Below are 20,593 nucleotides of genomic sequence, written 5' to 3'. Positions count from 1 at the left end.
AATAAGTAGGACAACTTGTCCTTTATGTTACATGGTGATAATACCTGACGTACAAATTAGATGTCTATACAATACGTAGGTGAATTGTAGGTCAACAGTTGAAGATAGGCAAGAGGGTCGCTTTCTCTTGCAGTCTATCCATCCACAGCGTGAAGGTCTAGGGGTTGGGCATTTTTAGGGGGCACAGGATTAGAGTGACATTTTAGCCAGGTAAAACCTCGAACTGGTACAGAACTGGTACGATAAAACGTGGGCATCATGCCTTAGAAACAGTGGTGGGTTCAGGAGGATGGAGAAGGAGCCACCTGCCCCAAGTGCGAAGTGGGAGGAGTGTCTGGGAGGGTCGCACCGCGAGCTCCCTTCTGGGACTTGGAGCTCCACTGGCGCATGCATGGACGGCGCAGAAGTTCGGTCCCAGAAAGAGAGAGAGGGAGGAGCGGGGAGGTGAGAGGAGAGCGGGAAAGCAAACAGGAGTGGGAGGAGGAAGAAGTGGAGAAAAGGAGGCCGGGCGAGAAGGGCGGAAGAAGAGGAGGAGAATAGAGAGGGAGGGGAGCCGGGAGGAGGAAGGGGAGGAAAAGGAGGAAAAGAAAAAGGCAGCGGAGGAGAGCGGACCCGCCCCTCCCCGCTTCCTCCTCAGCTCCAAACTCCGGCCTGCCCTCCCCGGGCTGCCACCGCCTCGCTTCTGCACCGACAACGCCAGGCGCCGACTTCCCGGGCGCCTGGGTCCCGCCCGCCCAGCAGAGCAGCGCAGCGCTGAGCCCCAGCGGCTGGCCCCGCGCGCGCCCCCGCCAGCTCCGCGGATCTAGCACGCGCGCCCTCGCACTCGGGGCATGCGCGGTGGGCGGCGCCGCTCCGGGCCGCCTCTGCCGCCGCGAGTAGGAAGCGCGAGCGCCGGGCGCCGGGCTGTCAGTGAGCGTGGGGCCAGCGAGCCAGCCAGTGATCCAGCCAGCGATCCAGACAGTGATCGAGCCAGCGGCTGCGGCTCCCACTCCGGCTCCGCTCCGCGCCCCGCCGGCCCGACTCTCCCCGATTGCTGCTGCTGCGCCTCCTCGCAGCGACCTCGGCCACCGGCCCTTGCCCCCCGCCCGGGGTCGCTCGCGGCCCCGCCGCCCCTCCCCCGCCCGCCCCCGCCCACCCCGGCCCTCCAGGGCTGCTGCTCCCCGGCGGAGGCAAGAGGTGGTTGGGGGGGACCATGGCTGACGTTTTCCCGGCCAACGACTCCACGGCGTCTCAGGACGTGGCCAACCGCTTCGCCCGCAAAGGGGCGCTGAGACAGAAGAACGTGCACGAAGTGAAGGACCACAAATTCATCGCCCGCTTCTTCAAGCAGCCCACCTTCTGCAGCCACTGCACCGACTTCATCTGGTAGGTGCACGCGGGGCCGGGCGCACAGACAGGCTCTCGCGGCGCTCGGGGCTGAAGACTTGTCCCTCCCTAGTCCTAGGTCCCGTCGCCCCCGGGACTGGTGCTCGGGCTCCCCCCAAGTCCAGGCGCGTCCACTCCAGGGCTGACTCACTCGGAGAACTTGGAGAGCCGGCGGGAGTCCGAACTCTTGCCTGGAATGACACGCGCGCGCCCGGCCGCCCCAGCCACTGGTACACGCGCGGGCAGCACTCTTCAGGGAAGTCGCTGCTCCGCCACACACCCCGTGTCACCAGAGGGAGGGTGGCCCAGCGCCGTGGTGACTCTCATCCCCACCCCACCCTACCCTACCCTCCAGCCGGCTGGGGCCCCTAGCCTCCCCAGGCGCACCCGCCTGCATATGGACAGCGGGAGTAGCGGTTTGCTTGGGTGTGAGCAGGGGAGAAAGGCAAATAGAATCCAGAGGGGCCAAGTTTCCCGGAGAAACACGCCCTGGAGTAACGGGGGAGCGGCTGCGATTGCGCTGCGCTCAGCCCAAGTTGCTGGCTAGACCCGCCGGGCGCGTTCAGGGGAGGGTGTTTGTGCTTCCCATCGGACTGTGACTCCACTGGAACCTTGGGTCCCTGCCTACTGTAGGCTCTATCTACTGGGCACGGAGACTTTGACTTTTGAGAGAGGGAAGAGTGGCGGGGGGCGGGGGGAGAGGCTGCAAACTGTTGAAAGCTTGCAGTGGGGGAGGGGGGCTAAAACAGAGCGGGCGAATGGCAGAAGGGCAGAGGGAGTCATTTAAAATAGACCCTGTCAACAGGAGATTAGACTTGTAACCTGTTGATGAGGACAGAGGGCTTATTTAAGAAAAATACTGTAATGGCTGAAGGTGTCGGGCGTTCCGTGATTTCCAATAAACGCAATAGTGAACTTGAGGGGTCCAAGGGCTTGTGGGGAATTGAGAAATTGAAGGGCTTCAGGGATTGCTGGACACTGTGCAGTGCCCTCCTTTTTGTGAGAAAATTATAGCATTCATCTGATTCTCAAAAGGTAGGTGATCACCACCCCCCATTTAGAAAACGGAAACTAAGGGAACTCTAGTTCCCCCAGTTTGAGTAGCAGTGTTTTTTGTTACCTTCATAGAACACCTCTCTGTGGGGTAGGAAGTTCCTCACCAGGCAGGGCTGCAGTTGGGATTCCTTAGCTCCTTCCTCTCCTGACCAGGGGCTATATGAAGTGACAGTGCAGTAGAGTGCTCCTGCCACCAGCCAGCTGTGTGGCATATGTACCTTGGGGTACCAGGGTGACCTTGAGAAGGATGGCTCTGTCTGAATCCATCCATCTGGGGAAAAGAATCTCAAAGAGAGTCTCATGAACACGGGCTAATAAAGTGCTTACTTTTCCTTTTCCTTTTTAGAAATCATTCCAAAGTACACTTTTATGAAAAGCACAGCCACCTCTATAATCGACTTTCATTGGGTGGACAGCATTTGCACCAATTGTGCTCAAAGGAGTGGGTAATTGTAGATAAGGCCACTTAAAATGAGGGTTTGGAGCACAGGGCAGAGAGAGGATATTGTATTTGATTAAGCGAGGTCTTCAGCCTCCCTTGTCAGCCATGAGATTCTGTTAAAAGAAGGCAGACTGCTGATTGCTTTTGCTGGGTGTTAAGTTAGAAAAGCAATAGTCAGCATTTGCCAATCTAGCCCTTGTCTTTCTATCAGTGCCCCGAGGGATCAGCTGCTGGTGCACTGATGAGGGGCTCAGGTGTACTGTGAGGGGAAAAATTAAGTTCTCACTTTCCCCCTTCCCTGAGCAGTCCTTGTAGCACTTCTGTCACTTGGAAGTTCCAGGAAAATCTTCACCAGGGTTGTCTGCAATGGTTTTAATTTTTTCAGCTCCCCCCCCCTTATTCCTTTTATGGATTCCTGATTTACAAGTTTTATTTGAACATTAAAACCCTGATATTTTAAAGTTAAATATTTGGATTTAGGTGTGATTTTTGGGAGAGGATGACTCCAAGTTAATTATAAAGGTATATGAAGGGCTTTGTAAATTTAAAATGCTCTGCAAGCAAAAGATCATGACAACCTTCTAAGAAAATTTTGAATGTAGTTCATTCTAGTGGAATAATATTTGTAATTGAATGTTCACGTCAGGGTTTTCTGCTTACACACTAAATTTTCTAAAGTCATTTACAAGAACAAAATAACCTCTATGTGCTTTGAATGTTATTGGTTTGCAATAAAAAATTAGATCATGATAATCTGAAATGCAAACAATAGAAATGATATTTCATAAAATGCTGTTTCCTTAAGCCAAAATTAAATGTTAAGAGAGGTGCTATTTGGCAAATTCTAGGCAATATTTTAAACAAACTCACAACAAGCCACTTTCCAGTTGTCTTGAGGGAGGGGTAAAACTATTTTCAATTGGTCTTTAGGTACAAAATTAAGCCACTTCCTTTCCCTCCAATCATAAGCTCCTTTTTGTTACTTGAATATTTAACCTCAAACTTTGAATATAGTCATATTTTTGTTTTGAAATATAGGTATCACTATCATTGATTTAAAAAATTAGAAGTACAATATGTTAAAATAGTTCAGTGATCCTTCATAAGCAAACTAGATTATTTTTCAGAGTGTTAACTCAGTAACCAGGTCCTTAGGCATGTTTTTCCTATCAAATCACTAGATTTCATGTACCAACCTTTTAACTCTGTAGGATACTCTGTCACATAACTTGCTTACAGCGTAGTACCCAATGCAACGTATGCTGAGATATTTGTTCTTGTTTGTTTTTCAGGGGGTTTGGGAAACAAGGCTTCCAGTGCCAAGGTAAGCTGCTGCTTTGGATTTTCTTATAAGTACATCATGAGATGAGCATTCCAAACAGGAACAGAATATCCAGTCACCGTATCTTTTTGATCTGAAAGATGTTATTTAGATGATATTTTTGAAATATGAGGGCCATAAATTTGGGCCTTTAAAAAAATCATGCAGTATTCCCTAGTAATCTGCATAGGGTTCTGCTTTTTCCTCATGGGGGGGGGGAACCTTTTCCTGTAATTTTATTTTTTGCTAAGAACATTCTTGTCAGAAACTGCTGTCTTTGTGTGGGTGTTAAGAAAAAAATGGAATCACTTTGTATTCATGTGGCATTTCTTTCTTGTTCTTCCTCTTTGTTTTTGTTCTTCTTCTCTTTTTACCTATCCTTTGGATTGGACTGTTTGCAGCTAATTTGGGGCCAGCCATCATTCTAGTAAGGTTTTACGTAGATTGCCAATTGCAGCCCTTGTTTTAAAGTTACATCAATGATTTGAGAAGGGTTGATGGCTGCAGTGTGACTGTGGTAGACTACTTCCTTAGTTGCAATGTCTGACAGCAGACATTTGTACCCAGATGGAAATCTATTAGCTTTCCTTCTGATCTCTAGTTGCATTTTTACATACATCAAATATCTTAATATTCTCATTCCATTTGCTGAACTTTTAGAAAGCCACTTTGTAGCATGTGAAGGCATCACAGGTTCATTAGCTCACTCTCTGGCCTTCTGTATCCGCTTTATTATGTTTGTTTAGATCTGGTTCTATTTCCCATCTGGGCACAGGTTTATTAGTAGGGCAAGTGGAAAGTACATTTTAGCCTGGAAAATATTATCCTACCACCGTTTAATATTAAGTGCATTAAAGAGAAAGAGAGGCACCATGTGGTCTTTTGGCAACTTTGAAATCATGCTAGTAAGCTGGCTACCTTCTAAAGGGTCTTCAAGTATGTGTCTTCAGTTTTCTAGTACACAAATTAGATAGATATTTTATGGCATGATGATTGTTAATATCTCTACCTTTTTTATTTCCAAGAGGTGCTTAAAACCCTTATAGGATAAATAGTTTTGAGAATTGCATTGGAAAATGAGGGTTATTCCTTTCAAAAAGAAAGATGTGTTGTACCATTCTCTGGAAGAGATGAAAGGAAGATATCACCCTCTCTAGTTCTCAGAGTTGTTGACCTGAACTCTATAGGTAAAGTTTGGGACTAGGCTGGAACATGATTTTAGGAAAGTATTAAGATGTAAGATTCTGGACTAATGGGATTCACGTCTATTATTATTTTGGTAATACTTTTGATTTGGTGGGAGTCCATGGAAACTTGTGAGAAAAATATTTACTGAATATTCTCAGATATTACTTGTCCATGAGAAAGTGGTGGTTATCTTAACACTACCATCTTGTTAAAAAATAATTCAGAGTAGAGTTGGTTCCTCTTAGACCCTCATCTGAGTATGTTCTGTTGTGAAACCACAGCATGGCCGTATACTTGGCTGTAAGGGGTTCTTGTGGTTTCCTTCAGAAAGCATCCATTGTCCTTTTAGCATAGCTCCCTTTTATCTAAATTAAAGTGACACTAATAAAAGTGTTAAGTTGTAGAAAATAAAAAGTGAAGTTGCATTCATTTCTCTCTTCCTGCTCCCCATATCATCTGTTTAAGACATCCATTTATCTACTTATTCATATGTAGTTTTTTTAAAAGATTAACATTTTAAGTCAGTCTGTAACTTGCTTTTTTCACCCAGTAGTGTATGCTGAATATCCTTCCATGTCAAAATATCAGATCCACCTATTGTATCTCTGTGTGTCCAATTTGTTCACCCATTCCTCTATTGATGGCTATTTTCATTGTTGATAAGTTCTTAATTAGTATAAGTACTTCTATGCAGAACATCCTTGGGCACTAGCATAGATATTTCTACAATAGATACCTAGAAGTATATTTGTGTATATTTTAATTTTCATGGGTCTGCAGAGAGACTCTCCAGAAGGGTTTCAATTTAACATAATGTGCCTGCCCCTTCCTTTCCCTCCTCCTAGTGGAGATACTGGATGATATAAATCTTTTCAATTTTGCCAATCTAATAGGTGAAAAGAAATTTTTTTAATTCCTATCTAGGTTATTCATGATGTTGAACATTTTCCAAATGTGCCTTAGCCATTTGTATTTATTCTGTGAATTGCCTTAATTTACCTAATATTTGAAATTCAGGATTTATAAACCAGACAAATTAGAGAAGTGACTACATGCTTCATAAGCTGTTTTTTAATTTGGTGAGGGATGCAACCTCAGATTTCTTTAAAGAATTCTCCTAGTAAATGTACAAAGTTTAATTAACAAAACTTTCTCAAGATCAACTTATTTGTAACATCTTACATTTTATTAAGTTTGTATCATCTTGTTATATTTTTGTGTCTGCTTGTTACATTTTATGAAGTTTGTATCTTATTACATTTTGTTTAGTCTGTATTCTCTGTCTTTGACCTCTAGTGGGCATATGCTAATCTATTATACTTTACTGTTGGCTGTAAATTAAGAAGCATACATTAGCTCAGGACAGTGCTTTTGTTCCTACAGATATTGTTATCCATAGTTTCCCATTTTGGCTCTTACCTCAAAACTAATCTTTCTCTCCATCTCTACCATTAAATTTTCTATTTAATTTTCTCTCTCTCCCTCTCCCCCCTCCTCTCTCTTTCTGTTTGATAGAATGCTGTTATTGTTTAGGAGAAAAACTCCTCTGCATACATCCCTGGCTTAAGGACACACCCCCTAGAAATGGCAGCTGAGGTTTGAGACTTTGTATCCAGGTTTTCTTACCTGAAGAGACAGTGTTTATTGTAGCTACTAGAATGTACTGCATTGTTTTGGTTAGTAGATAAAATACCTGTAGCAAATATACTTTTTATTTTTTAAACGAGGGAGGTGCATATGCTCCAACTGAGAATCACTCATTCATGTCATAATACAGCTCTAGTTGGAAAATATTTGTCATCATTTTACTTAGAAAATGATAATAATTGGAAGACTAAAATAATGAGTGTCAGTCCTTAGAACTGGGTTCGTACTCTGCTGTTAAGTAGGCATTATGATTTACAGGCAGGTAAAACACCAAGATTATTTCCCACATCTTCCCTGCCCCAAGACGCAGCCTAATTGGAAGCAGGAAACTTTTTTTTTTGCAGAGACATTTATTGGGTTATTCCCACTTTCCCTTAGTGGAGGCCATGCCACTCCTATTTATATTGCAGTCTAGGTGAACAACCCTGAAAACTGATACCACCAGCCCAAGTAACCCAGGAGGATCTGTGGTGAGAATTTGCTGCCTGAAATGATGACACTGAGGGTCTTCAGTGCTAGAAGAAAGAGAAGTGTGTGATAGATGTAGAAGTCAAAAAAAATATTTTTTCAAAGGTCCTTAGAGGTAAAGACAACCTTGTCCCTCTGTAGCTCAGAGGTGACCCTTGCTATGTGACTTGGATTTACCTTTTGTTTTTCTGCTTTATTGGATCTCCTCACACATTTGATCTTCTGAGACTAACAGAGAATTGGTGCTTGCTCACATTTTTTTTCCCCCTACCAGAGGAAGGGAGGGCAGTAGGCTTGTGTGGTTCTGACTTTGATGAACTTGTTTTGTCTAGAGGTCTGTTTCCAGGCACTAGCTTATGTCCTTCACAAGCAGCTTCCAAACACCGTCATCTAGGAGCAGCATGGTCCACATGGTCTCGTCCTCTGGGGCAGTGGAGCTGAAACAGTTATCTGCTGCTTTCACCACTGGAAAAGGGAATGAGCCAACTCAATTTTTTTTTTTTCCCCTCAGAGTTAGCAACACCCATGCACTTCTCTAATTACAGTGGTAGAAACAGCCTCTGAAAATGTGACCTGCTTATTTGAAGTGCCAAGCAGTTACTTACATAGTTTGTTACATCTGGCTAGCCTCCGCATATTTCCCCTACTTTTTTTTTTCTATTCTTGCTCTTTTGTTTATAATCATAAGTTAAAGTGAACTGCTAGCTCAGGCTCTTTGATTGAGATACCCCAGAGACACAGGATCAGAAGTAAGTCCTGCCAATAGCCATGATCCTCAGGAGCCTGTGCCTCGGAATGGTTAACACTGGATCCCAAGAAGTTTGCAGGGAAGGGGCTCGCATTTCTGTGCTTTCACTAATGCCGCTTTCAGGCAGTTTTGAATCTTCAGTCATTTTCTTGCTAAGAACACACTGTACATTACACTTCACCTATGACTCTGAGCGAAGCCCTGTTTCTCAGTAATTAAAGGCTAAAAACTTGGCTCCTCTTCTTCGCCAATGGCATTTTATTTTGAAGATCTGTTTCAGGGTAGCTCTTCCCTTCAGCTCTCCTAAGCAGGGTCGGGTTTTGTATTCCTTCTGGAAAAATGAAAATTGGTATTTGAGGGGAAAAAAAAAGAACTTGGAGTCTCCTCTTGGCTGTGTGAGCTGAGGGATTCCAGAAAAGGAGACTGACTTAAAGGTGAAAAGGGACATCGAGTTGTCCTCACCTGTCAAGTAGTATGTACATCAGGTGCCAGGATGTAGAAGGTGGCTGGAGTCCAAATTGGCAAAATCATGAGGCTGACCCACTTGAACAGTGTCATTCCCACGTGTTGGATGGGTAACTGGTCCATGTTGGAACAAGGATCGAGGGAGGCACATCTCACATGATAGTGTGGAAACCCAGCCTCATGCTTGTGAACCACAAAAGGACTGGTCACTTCTCAGTGACTCCCCCCGCCCCCCTGTTTTTCAAAGTCCATGCCAGGATTCTCCCTCATCTTTTGCCTTCAAAGCAGAGGTTCGCATCTTGGCAGATTGTGTTTGAAAGGTTACCTGCTCCCCAATTAAAAACTATGAGAGGATAACTAGAGATGAACTCTTGGGGTTAATCACAGTTCCCAAAGGATAGAATACATGGAAGAGGGGTGCAACTTGAAATTCTGGGGGTTTTGCAGCAATGTCAGGTCAAAGCATTTTGTTCCAAAGATGAAATTGCCAACGATGTCTAAAATTCAGATAAAAGTGTGCTGGAGGAAGGCAGTTACAACTGCTTTTCTTAACAGTTTTTCCCCCTCCATAAAAATGCATTAATACTGTTAGAAATAGGGTTGCTTGGATAGAACTAGTGTCAGAGAGTTCCCATTTGGCCCTCTGTGCTCGTTCTGAGTGGTTTCTGGTTAGTGTCTGAGTTGCTACTCTCACTTGGTAAGTAAAACCCTTTTGTTAATTATCTTACTCACACTCCCCCACCAGAAGCTGGTGCTGTGGTCTATGGAGTGGTTATTCATCCTGGTAGGCAGCAGGAACCTCATGTTTACTTTTGCAGGTGACTCTGTCATCTTTCCTTTATTTTATGGTGAGGTGATTTCCTATCTTAAAGAGCATACCAGTCTCCTAGACAATATTATTCAAGTTTAAGTTTTTAGGCACATTAATTCCGATTTTGCATGTCCTCCCTGCCACCCCCTTCATACACAGTCAGACTGTTCTGTTTTCAGAAATAGCCATGAATTTCAGATGTCCTGGGATGAAGGTCAGCTCCTTACCTGGACACTTGCAGACTCCTAAAGCCTCCACCCTTGCTTCTTCAGAGGCACCTGAGGATGCTATCCTTCCTTCATCCTCTGGTCCTTGTGAAGAATTCTCAATTTCCCAGGTTGTGTTTTCCTTCTTGAGTGCTTTCTGTAGCCCTTTCTGCCAGGTGATACCTGCGTCACCTATGCCTTGATCTGCAGGTGGACACATCCCGAGCTTCCTGCTCTTCTGGATGTTCTTCTCACGGCCTGTCGCCCTCTTTCTGCTTCCTCTCCTTACCCTGAGTGCAAGACTGTTCTTCATACTCCTGGTGTCTCCAGTGTTTAGAGCAGTGCCTGGAGCTCAGTAGACTGTAAATATTTGTTGGGTATGTGAGTGTATAAATATTAGGACAGATAGGTTATGAATGTCCATAACCAGAAAGATTATAGTGACTTCGGTCTAAGCACTGCTCTTCTTTTTTTTTTTTTTAGAGCCAGTTTATAATCCAAAGTTATGTCAACATGGATAGATCTTTAAATGATTTAAGAAAAAGTGCTTTCTAAAGAGATGCAGGACGGAGAGCAGAAAATTCTAATTTGTATCGTAAGTTATATATAATGCTAAACCCTAATAAATTCAATGCAACAGGAGTAAACCTCTTATGTGCCTTATTTCTATCTTTAGAGAATTATAAGGAATAAATATTTTTGCCACAAATAAAACATAAGGATATTATGGGCCATAGCAGGAGGGGGAGAATGTCTTGGGTACAGGGTGAAAAATTCAAACCAGTTTTTAGTACATGTGTTCAGAACAGTCCTTGAAATGTTCTGTTTTACTTTGGGAGTGCTAATAGCTAAAACCAGATTGTCATGCTCCGGAGGGAGTAGTAGCTCAACTTCATTGATTCTGTTATTTTTAAGCTGCTTGTACCTGAAAGGGTTTTGTTCCTTGATATAAGAAAGAATTGGGGGTGGGGTGGTGGTGGAGGCAGCATCCCTGGAGTAGAATGGTTGTAATTGAATTACAATTGCTTTAAAGGTTTTATTCAATTGGAAGGAAAGCTAGCGTTCATTAAGTGTTATATTTTGCTAGACATTTAGGAGCATTCCCATTTTATATATTTTCATTCCAAAAGTACCTTATAAAACATGGGGTATTAACTGTACCCTAGGGAGCCGAGAGTTGAGAACCTCCCTAGGCTGGTGGGGCTGGGTGGGGCAGCTCGGCACAGATTGTAAGTTTTGCAGAAAACATTCTTCAGAGCCAAGTGAAAACTTTCTTTTTTCTTTTTGGTACTTGTAAGTCTGGATTTATACTAGAAGAGGAAAGAATGATGTCACTAGGGGAAACACTGAAGCATTTCTTGGTGACATAGAATTATTAAGGCTTCACCATCCTCATCTGTCTCTTGGAATTTCCATGACAAACCCTGTCTTTCAGGCCTTGTTTTCCACCAAACTGTGAAACCTCATGCTAGACTTTAACCTAAGGCATGAACATCAGTATTGGCCCAGTATTAACAGTTAAATCTAGTTGAAATTGCTAAAATCAGATTAAAAAAATACCTCTATTAAATTATACAAAGGGGCAAATGGTTTCTGGAAATAGATTTTTATCAAGAATGGGATGGAGTGATTTGATTAATTGTCAGCACCAACTGGAATTATTTAAGAGCAAGTTCATAAAGTAAGATTAGCATAGGTCAGTTAATTCTTTATGCCTTATTGTGTCCCTTATCCCTCACCCCAATACCTATACATTTCTATTTTGGGTATTTTGAGAAATACAAGATCCATCTATCTTGTCTGGGGAAACTCTAATAAGAAGTCAGGAAATAACTAATGAGGGTGGAATTATGGGACATGAAAGTATGTTAGCAATTGGTTAAGACGTGGGTGAGAAACTGGGTAGGAGTGGAGCTAACGGCCAGCTAACAGTCCAGCTAACAGCCGAATTCTGAGAGCAGAATTCTGCTGTGGTGTCAATTATCCTGCTGTAGAAACCATGACTGTTTTTATTTTATTTTTCATGCTACGGATGGAACTCGGGGCCTCACACATGCTATGCAAGTGCTCTACCACTGAGCTACACTCCCAGCCTCAGGCGTGACTCATTACTATGGAAATTTACTGTCAATTTAAAAATGAACCTCTCATTTCATTTTTTCTTATGTGACTTTGAAAATTGAATGGTTGTTAATTATAAACAGTTTAGTAGCATGCATGACTGATCTTCATTTTTAGGTCCAAATTCAAGTTTAGGAATAAGGGCGGATGGAAGCATTACCAGTATTTTCTCCTTTGCCTAATTGCACCACCAAGCACCTGCTGGCGGAGCTGTGTTGATGCCTCTATGATGCAAATTAACTTGCTGAATCTCATAAAGATTAATTATTGGGCCAGAGCAAGGATAGTTGGTATGCTTAAGAGTTGCCTTGGTGGTCTAAAAGGAATCTAATGAAATGCTGTGGAGCAATAAATAATGAAGAGACTTTGGGTTTTTAAAAAATTTTCCAGTTAATATGATAATTTGAGGCATACTACTAATCTTTTCCAGATTTTATTTTCCATTTAAAGTAAACTCTGGAAAAACAAAATATTCGTGATACTGATTTTGATAGCCATCACTTGTGTGCAGGATGCTTTTGGCCAACCTGCCCATTGGTGGAGAATAATTGAAGATCCAAGTTTCACTTCAAAATTATGAAGTGCATCATTAAATTTGGGCTTTTGCCACATTTCCCAAGTGTCCCTATTATATCAAGTTATATTTGATATTCTTATATTTTGTCCTACTAGTCTGAAACTGGAGGCTTTCCCCCCAAATTGATAGAATGTAGTCATATCAGATGGTCACATCCTTTAGTCACTAAAACATTGGATTTTAATATTGTTTAAATTATATATTCATAGGTGATGAAGTCATCCTTGTGTGTTGAAATGCAGCTATATGATCTGAATTCATATACATCCACATACTGATCTTTCTTGACCTCCTTGGTGAATCCTATGGGCACATAATCAGGATAAGCATGTGCTTATTGTTAGAGCAAGAAAGACCATGGAAACTGGCCCAGACCCTTGAATTCATAGCTGTGAAATTGGCCATGGAGTTGAGTGACTTGCCACTTTACCATCCTCCCATCTCTTGGGGGCTCCTGAACCTTTTTTTACCTGCACTCTGCAGGCTTGAGTTTTAAGTGCTGTTGCTATCGAGTACAACTGTCCATCCAAAAACTCTGTATCACAACAAGCATTAGGGGAATCTGCAAATAGGAGCAGGCTCTGGATTTCTTTCATTTTATTTGGAAAAAGACAGTTCCATCTGGGAACAACTGTGCTTCTTACTCTAAGGTCTAAGAGTTGTACTGAGTAAATCAGGATTGTATGTTTAGCTTCTATAATTCACAGATGAACAGTTTGGTAATCCCATGTAAAGACCTTGTTTAAAATATTATATTAAAATTCATGAAGATTTTGGGTTTGCATTAGATGGGAATTCATAGGCAAGGGAAATGACTCTCTTGAAATTATGTATTTTTACTTTCATCATTGTCTCTAATTTTAACTCTTATTGTGATTCTTTGAGAACAGGCCACAACCTTCCTTAGTCTATCAATAATTTTACCCTTATATCAGAACTGATTTTGCATCTTTATTACCAAAATATATACATAGAAATGATTGTTTATTTAATCCGCAAATGTGAGTATTTTTAGTAGCTCCCTAAACAGGACTCAGAGGATGATTAGACATAACTGTAGAGTTTATATTTGGTGGCTTTCCTTCAGTAGAATAAGCAACTCCACCCTTTGAATTGGCATTTTTTTCTAGACAGTGGTACAGGCGAAATATGCAAGTCAAGCTTTCAGTGTTGTTGATTTGAAGTTCTGATCTTGGAAATATGGATGCAGATAATAAATACACAAAGTACACAAAATGACAGGGCCAGTGATAACAAATTAAACACGAACATGCCTTTTTCAATATTTATTATCTAGCTGAATCCAATCACAACATAAAAGCCTTGTAAATGTTCTTTGGAAAATTTTCCTCTGTATGCTAGATTCCCTACGTTGCTTTAAAAAAGAAGCCCCAAAATGATGGTTCCTTCTTTTTTTTCTTATTAAGTTTCCTTGTAAGTTTACGACAGTGTTCAAACCATGTTCAAAGTTAGAAACTGAGGATGGTTCTGAGGATATTCTGAAGTCAGAAATAAATACTCTTGGTTTGATGTGTAAGAATGATTTTGAAAATTTCAATGGGATGTAAATGTCAAGGGTAGACAGTTTCCATGTGACTTTTCCCCCCTTTGTCTCTTCTATACAGAAGACATATAGGAAATGTATTCTCCTTTGAACACTCCCTTGAAGACACACAGATATACATGCCTCCCTTGAATAATTGCTTTACTTTTCAAATCATTCAGCTCACTTAAAAAAAAAAAAAGTCTTGGATGTTTCCAGAGTGGGGGAGATTTGCTGCTGTGCCTTGAACTCTAATTTATGCCAACCACATCTCATCCCCAAGTGTTCGAGCTGTCCCTGGCTCTCACTGGAGCTCTTTCCCATCAACCACCTTCTTTTTACTTTAGAGAAAAATAGGCTTCTTTCCCTAAAACTGTTTCTTTTAAATTAATTTCGAGACAAAGGGACAGGGGGAAGGTACAGAGAGTTTCTATATACCTCTCACCCAAACTCTTGTTAACATTTTCATATCCACAGTGCCATGATCAAGAAAAGGAAATTAATATCAGTACCATATTATTAGCTGGACAACAGATCCTTATTTGAATTTTTGCCAGGTTTTCTATTAATGTCTGTTTTCTGCTCTAGGATCCAATCCAGAAGTCCACATTGCATTTCGTTATTTTTTTTTTTTCCTTAGTCTTGGAGGTAATAGTTTTAAATCAGCTGTATGGGTGTGGTACATCCGATCTCATGCATCCATGTAATCAGATGTCTTTCTTGATGACAAGTGTTACTCTGGGTGAAGTCGGTCTTGTCAGTGTGGTTGCAGGGTGGTGGTTCCAGTGGGTTTGTATTATTTTTCATGGGCAGGAATCCTTTTTATAAGCAGGAGCCACTGGAGGCCAAGGATCTCCTGTATTTGCTGCTGCCTCCTAAGAGAGCAGCTAGGACCTTCAGAGATCTGGAAAGCCAACACCGTCCAAGAGAATTTTGTGCCAACATGGAAATCTTTAATTTGTATAACGTAGTATGGTATGCACTGGCACCCTCTGGCTATTAAAGCACTTGAAATGTGGATCTGAATTTTTTATTATTTAATTTTAATTCATTAAAGTTTAAAGTTAACTACATGTTTATTGGAGAGTTCAGCTCTAGGGTAGCCTTAGGGAGTAAAATTGGGTCTTATATTTTTTAAACCTTCCATTATAAACTAAAACACAGATATCAAAAACCACACAAAACAAATGCATAGTGTAATGAGTGATCATAAGACCAACTTTTCTTTTTTTTTTTTTTTATTGGTTGTTCACAACATTACAAAGCTCTTGACATATCATACTTCATACATTAGATTGAAGTGGGTTATGAACCCCCAATTTTACCCCAAATGCAGATTGCAGAATCACTTTTCTGTAACTACTTCCCAGGCCAAGTGGCAGAACTTGGGCAGTCCTCCATGTGCCTGACCCCTCCTGCCAAAGTTATCGTGGCTGTGACCTGCAGAGCCATTTCTTGCTTACATTTCTACTTAAGTTTTACCACCCAAGTGCTTATCCCTAGAAAATGTGGTTTAATTTTGCCATTTAAAAAAAATTGGAAATGCTCTTATCTCTCTTCTGTTGGACAACTTCCTCCTTCACTTGATTCTTTTCTTTATAATTTATCTAGGGAGGTACCTGGATTTGGGGGCTTGTAGACTTTCCCACAGTCAGAATTTTGCTGATGGCTCACTCCTGGTGCACTTTGCCATACTCCCTCTGTATTTTTCGCAAATTGGCAACTTGATCCAGCGGTTCAGCTGATCAAGCTCAGGTCAGCCTGGGTCATATGGTTTTAAAGATGCCTTCATAACCCCACCTGTTTCTTAGTTATATGTGTATTATTAATATGGAAAGAACACCTGTGGAGTGTTTCCATCAAATAAAGTGTCCCAAATTGAGACCAGTTAATATAATTAAATTGGTTAAATATCTCAGTATATAATATGTAACATGGAAACATCTACTCTATGCTACTCTTAGAAAACCAGATTTTCAGAGGTCTTTCTAAATATATTTAAATATGTTCATTCAACTTCTCTGCAAATTTTAGATCTCATCAAGTTCTTCTGTGGGTAAGAGGCATGTATGTGGGGGTGCCTTACTGTTGAGGTGGTGGAAAATTTGCTAATTCAACTGTTATGTAGCTATTTACTTGTCTAGTCTCACCCACATGGCTGCATATACTGTCTTTTTTTTTTGTTGTTGTTGTTGTTCTGGCCTTTTAGTTTCTAATACAAAGTCACAATTGGATTCTAGAGTTGTTTTTGAGCACTGGAATATCTGGGGGCAAAGAGAGTAGGCATGGGGGAGGTGGAGTGGTTTGTTCCTATTTGAAGAAGCAGGTGGTCAGCAACACCTGCTATGTGTAGACCCACCCACTAGCTATTGACGTGGAGGAAGAGCATTTTCTTAAGACTTAGAGACCTGCTCATGCTTATCAGGGAGTTTAAAATGTAACTGGGTACATATGACTTAGATACACAGGACACTAAAGAGCATTTTGATAAGGCGACATGTCAATATGTTAATATAGAAAAAAAATAGAGACTTTTGAATGTGATCAGTGAGCTCATCATTGGTGTGAGTCCAGTTTAGGCCTCTATCCTCATCTTTATAATGGGTGGTTGTGGCAGGGTTAGACTAAGGGGTAGCAAATATGATATGGCTAGCTCCCGGGGCAGGTAACACCAGCTAGTTACTCATTCAACTTACATCCTCCTCAGCTCTGTGCTCCAAGCAGCTATTACTAACCTGTTGATTGGAATTGACATGGGAGTCAAGATTTATTTGTCACTCCTAGGTGTTTACTTTCCAAGTCTCCTCCTGGCTATCCATATCCTATGAGGATGAAGAAGGTCCTTGGAAGCTCTAAATTATCCTGCCACCCAGGATATCCCCCATTTCTTTTAATTCTTCCATAGGAGCACACCATCTCAAAAAAGTCATCCATGGTAGTGAATTTTTCCCCCTAAAAATGTTATCAAAGTTTTATGCAAAATAAATTATTGGGTGCTGTCGAATGGTCTTAAGTTAAAATTGAGATGACTTAGCATTAAAAAATTTTTTTTCTTCCTACAACATCCTATTCATTTCTAGATATTATTTTTCTTTTTTCTTTTTAGATATTTATCTTCATGAGTGCCATAATAAAATGTTAATTTTCTTTAAACATCTGTTGGGTCTAAGCCAATATTTATTGTCATCCAATTTATGTGAACTCCTTGTAGCTGGAATCTGGTATTTGGAGTCACTTATTGGTTTTGTGATCTTTTACAGAGTTCTGCGACCCAAGATCCTTCTAGAGCTCTCCACCCACTTTAATAATTTGGACAGGAAATACCAAATATGAGGAGTAGACCTTTGTGTTTGATCTTGTAGGAGAAGGGTGAGATGACTATACCCTCATCTCACTGATGCTCCATGACAGTGGGAGTACAGATGGTTGAACTTGTAAATGCTTGTGGGGGGTGGGGCAGGATGCTGGAGGCAGCAAGAAGCAAGTCAGGATGCAAATGTTCTGCAAACCTTGGAGTGCAGTGAGGGGATAAAAGCCCTGTGGGGTGGGTAGTTGTGATTATTGAAAGCTCACTTGCAATCCTTTGAGCTAGCCAGAGAGCCCTAGGATTACTTGAAGTTTATAGGGCTGCATGCTTTGGCATGCACAAATCCTATTTGTGCAAATTTGACCTTTAAAATGATTTCCATTCCCATCTCTTTCCTCCTTTAAAACTGGCCTTTAGTGTGGAGTTTTGGGTTTTACAGTTGATGTTAAGGCCCTGGACACCTCCAGTTGTGGCTGGTTACCATCCATCCACACACCTAACAAGTATTTATTCAGCTTGTATTACCCACAGGGCACCATACCAGTTACTGGGAATGATAATAGTACCTAACATTTTTGAGGAACCCCTTTGTATGTGGCTCAGTGTTAAGCAGTTCATATATTCTTATCTTTTTTAGTCTTCACAACTATATGAGTATGGGTTATTTTATGGACATGGCTCAGAGGATGAGTGTTGCCTGAATGATACAACTAAGTAACTTGAGTCTGTAGATCTTGATCATCAGTTCATTTTGGACTCTCATCCTTATGGACTTTTTTTTTTTTTTTTGGCATTTCATAGTGGTTTTTTTTTTAAGCTAATTTCTTCGTGGAGATATATATTTAAAAGCAAAATTCCTCATTCTAACAACTTGGATCTAGATGTTGTCTTCCCAACCCCTACCCCATCACTCATAATAAAATGTGGAAAATGTATCTGTAAAAACATGCTTTTTAATTTCCTGTGTTGTCTTCCGATGGTATGTGGTGATGATATGAAACAAGTGCTGTCAAGCCTGGCAAACGCTGGATCGAGGAGGTTTCAAGGAGACGTGGAATGGGTTTGCATTTAAAGTTAATTCAGTCCCAATGCTTTTCTTTCTCGGAGCCTCCCTCTGTTCTCGTTGCTGCCTCTGGTCCAGTGCCGCTAGGAGCCTGCAGAAACAGCTGTGTGTTCTAAGCTTGCCACTCCCTTAGCTGCTGAGATCAATTTTGTTCAACTTACCTAGAGCAGGGTACAGTCTGTTCATCACCTACTCAGCTTGTCTTAGAATTAGCAGTATGTACTTGTGTCTCCTGTGACCACCAGTTTCATATTTTGACACTTACTTAAACCTATTGTTTACAAGTACTTGGAAATTCTTGATATTCTTTGATATTGGGGAGATTGGCTAAGAGTGGTATGTATCAAACAGTACTTTTGCTTTGTCTTTGCTCACTTCATTTTAAAAATATCACTGGACGTTTCTGTTATCATCTTCCGAAATCTCCAGTTATCTAAAGTCAGCCCTGTAAACTTGTACATCTCCTTTACCCACATGACTTACATTCTTTATTTCCGTTTATCTTGTCTACTGTGTCCTTATTTCCATTTCTCATCTTTTTGAAATTTGAAGTCATCAGATAGTTAGCTTTTATTCGAACATGACAAGTTTGGAGGAGCAGTAGTTCACAGAGTGAAGCCTAAAGTTCTAGGCGACTCTTTGACAGATTTTTGTAAAAACATGGCCATATTTGCCGGGCTCTGTGTCTGATGTTGGAAGTGTAAGTAAGCAAGGCTGAGACTGTCTCTGCCTTAATTCCTCTAGTCACGGACCCCGTCACTCATCTTAATAGTTATGTGGACAGATTGCCAAAGTTCGTGTGTGGAGTTATAAGGGAAAGGCCCATGGCCTCTGGTTGTGTGTAAAAGGGTACCTACCTGAATCTGAGGGTCAGGGAAACCTCACCTAAGGGAATAGCAGTACAGTGGGCTCTGCAGGATGACCCAGGGTAACCAATTAGAGAAGAGAGGAAGAGCCTTCTAGGCAAAATAACCACAGGTGCAAAGGCCCGGAAAGAGGGGACACTCTGGTGTCCTAGAGACTGAGAGCTGCTCTCAGGGGCTAGAGTGTTTTGAGCGAGTGGTAACACAAGTTGACACAAGACTGGAGGGGCAGGCAGGGAGGGGCCTTGCGTATGTTAGGCCATGTTAAAAATGTTCATCCTTCAGCCTAAGAGCCGTGGGGATTCTCCCAAGGGCTTTCAGCAAGGAGGTGGAGTGATCAGAATGCCCTTGGAAAGGACTCCAGCAGCTGGTCTTCCACGAAGACTCATCAGCGGGCAGCTGTGGATAGGGCAGCCACCTTCGTTGGAGACCATTTCTTGCTTCATTGAGAGATTTGGTTCAGAAACCAGAGAGACAGTGATGGATGAGTGTTCACAGGCCCAGGAACTGTTTCAGGGGTGAAATTGGCTGGACAAGGGGGTGAATTGGCTGTGGGAAGGGCAGGGAGTGTCCCAGGTCAGGGCTGTGGTGCAGCATGCTAGAGGCCTGAGAGGTGGCTCTGAGCCTGTTGGCAGAGTGCTGCCAAAGAAAGGGAGCAGTGCCAGGGAGGCCCTGGGTGGGTGCTGGGACTGAGGGGCACCCAGAGCAGATGTGAGTGTCATCCACTTACAGGTCACATTGAAAGAATGGCAGGGATTGGAGTGCCTGGGTTGGGGCGCAGAGGGAAGTGACTGGAGGGCTGGCGTGGTCGGCGCAGTCGAAGCCTGGCATTGATTGGTGATGTGGATGGGAATGAGCCTGCAAAAGGGTGGGTACGGGTGGCCAGTGAGGCCAGAACCAGCCACGGGCTGTCACATCAGGAACACCGCGGGAGAAGACCGATTTAAGTAGGAGGCCACTCTGGTGTCCGTGGGTGAGGTTTAGAGATGGGAACTGCTCCGATCGCCTGTTGTAATAGGCCACAGAGTAAAGGACATGGTGACAGCGACTCTCCGAGCACTGTTTTCCAGGACACCCACTGAAGATTGTTCGCTTACACAAAGGATGTTCATTGGAACGGTTCTGTCTTTACGTGCATTACCTTTGAGGTTATGGCTCCCTAGAAATGGGTTAAAAAGGGTGTCACTCTGCTTTCTCTCTTGCAAAGAATGGAATAAAACTGAGGGGTTTTTTTTCCTTCCATTTTTCATGCTTTTGCCACTCAGGCCTCATTGAGCCCGTCTTACTCGACCCCTTCTGACTGCCTCCCTCTTGGGTATGGATGCAGGAGGAACCAGCTGGGAAGATGAGCTCTTTTCTCAGAGTCACTTTACGAGTGACACAGGGAGGTGCCCACCTGGCT

The 20,593-nt window shown here is 42.4% G+C and overlaps 1 protein-coding gene across 3 annotated transcripts in view; it reads left to right on the top strand.

The window, feature by feature from the left end:
• Nucleotides 1-464: 464 nt before the first annotated feature.
• Nucleotides 465-20,593, top strand: part of PRKCA (protein kinase C alpha) — a 399,125-nt gene continuing 378,996 nt past the window's right edge. For 2 of the 3 annotated variants that reach the window (XM_081270052.1, XM_081270053.1), the window contains exons 1-2: nucleotides 465-1,365; nucleotides 4,156-4,187. In XM_081270052.1, coding sequence (XP_081126178.1) covers nucleotides 1,193-1,365; nucleotides 4,156-4,187 — 205 coding nt within the window. In that variant the 5' untranslated portion in view covers nucleotides 465-1,192. The remainder of the gene's footprint in view (nucleotides 1,366-4,155; nucleotides 4,188-20,593) is intronic. The other variant, XM_081270051.1, reaches the window with a different exon arrangement.

This window comes from Spermophilus citellus, assembly GCF_964194105.1.
Source record: "Spermophilus citellus genome assembly, chromosome: 17".
Taxonomy (NCBI): Eukaryota; Metazoa; Chordata; class Mammalia; order Rodentia; family Sciuridae; genus Spermophilus; species Spermophilus citellus.
This window is presented reverse-complemented; position numbering and strand designations above follow the sequence as displayed.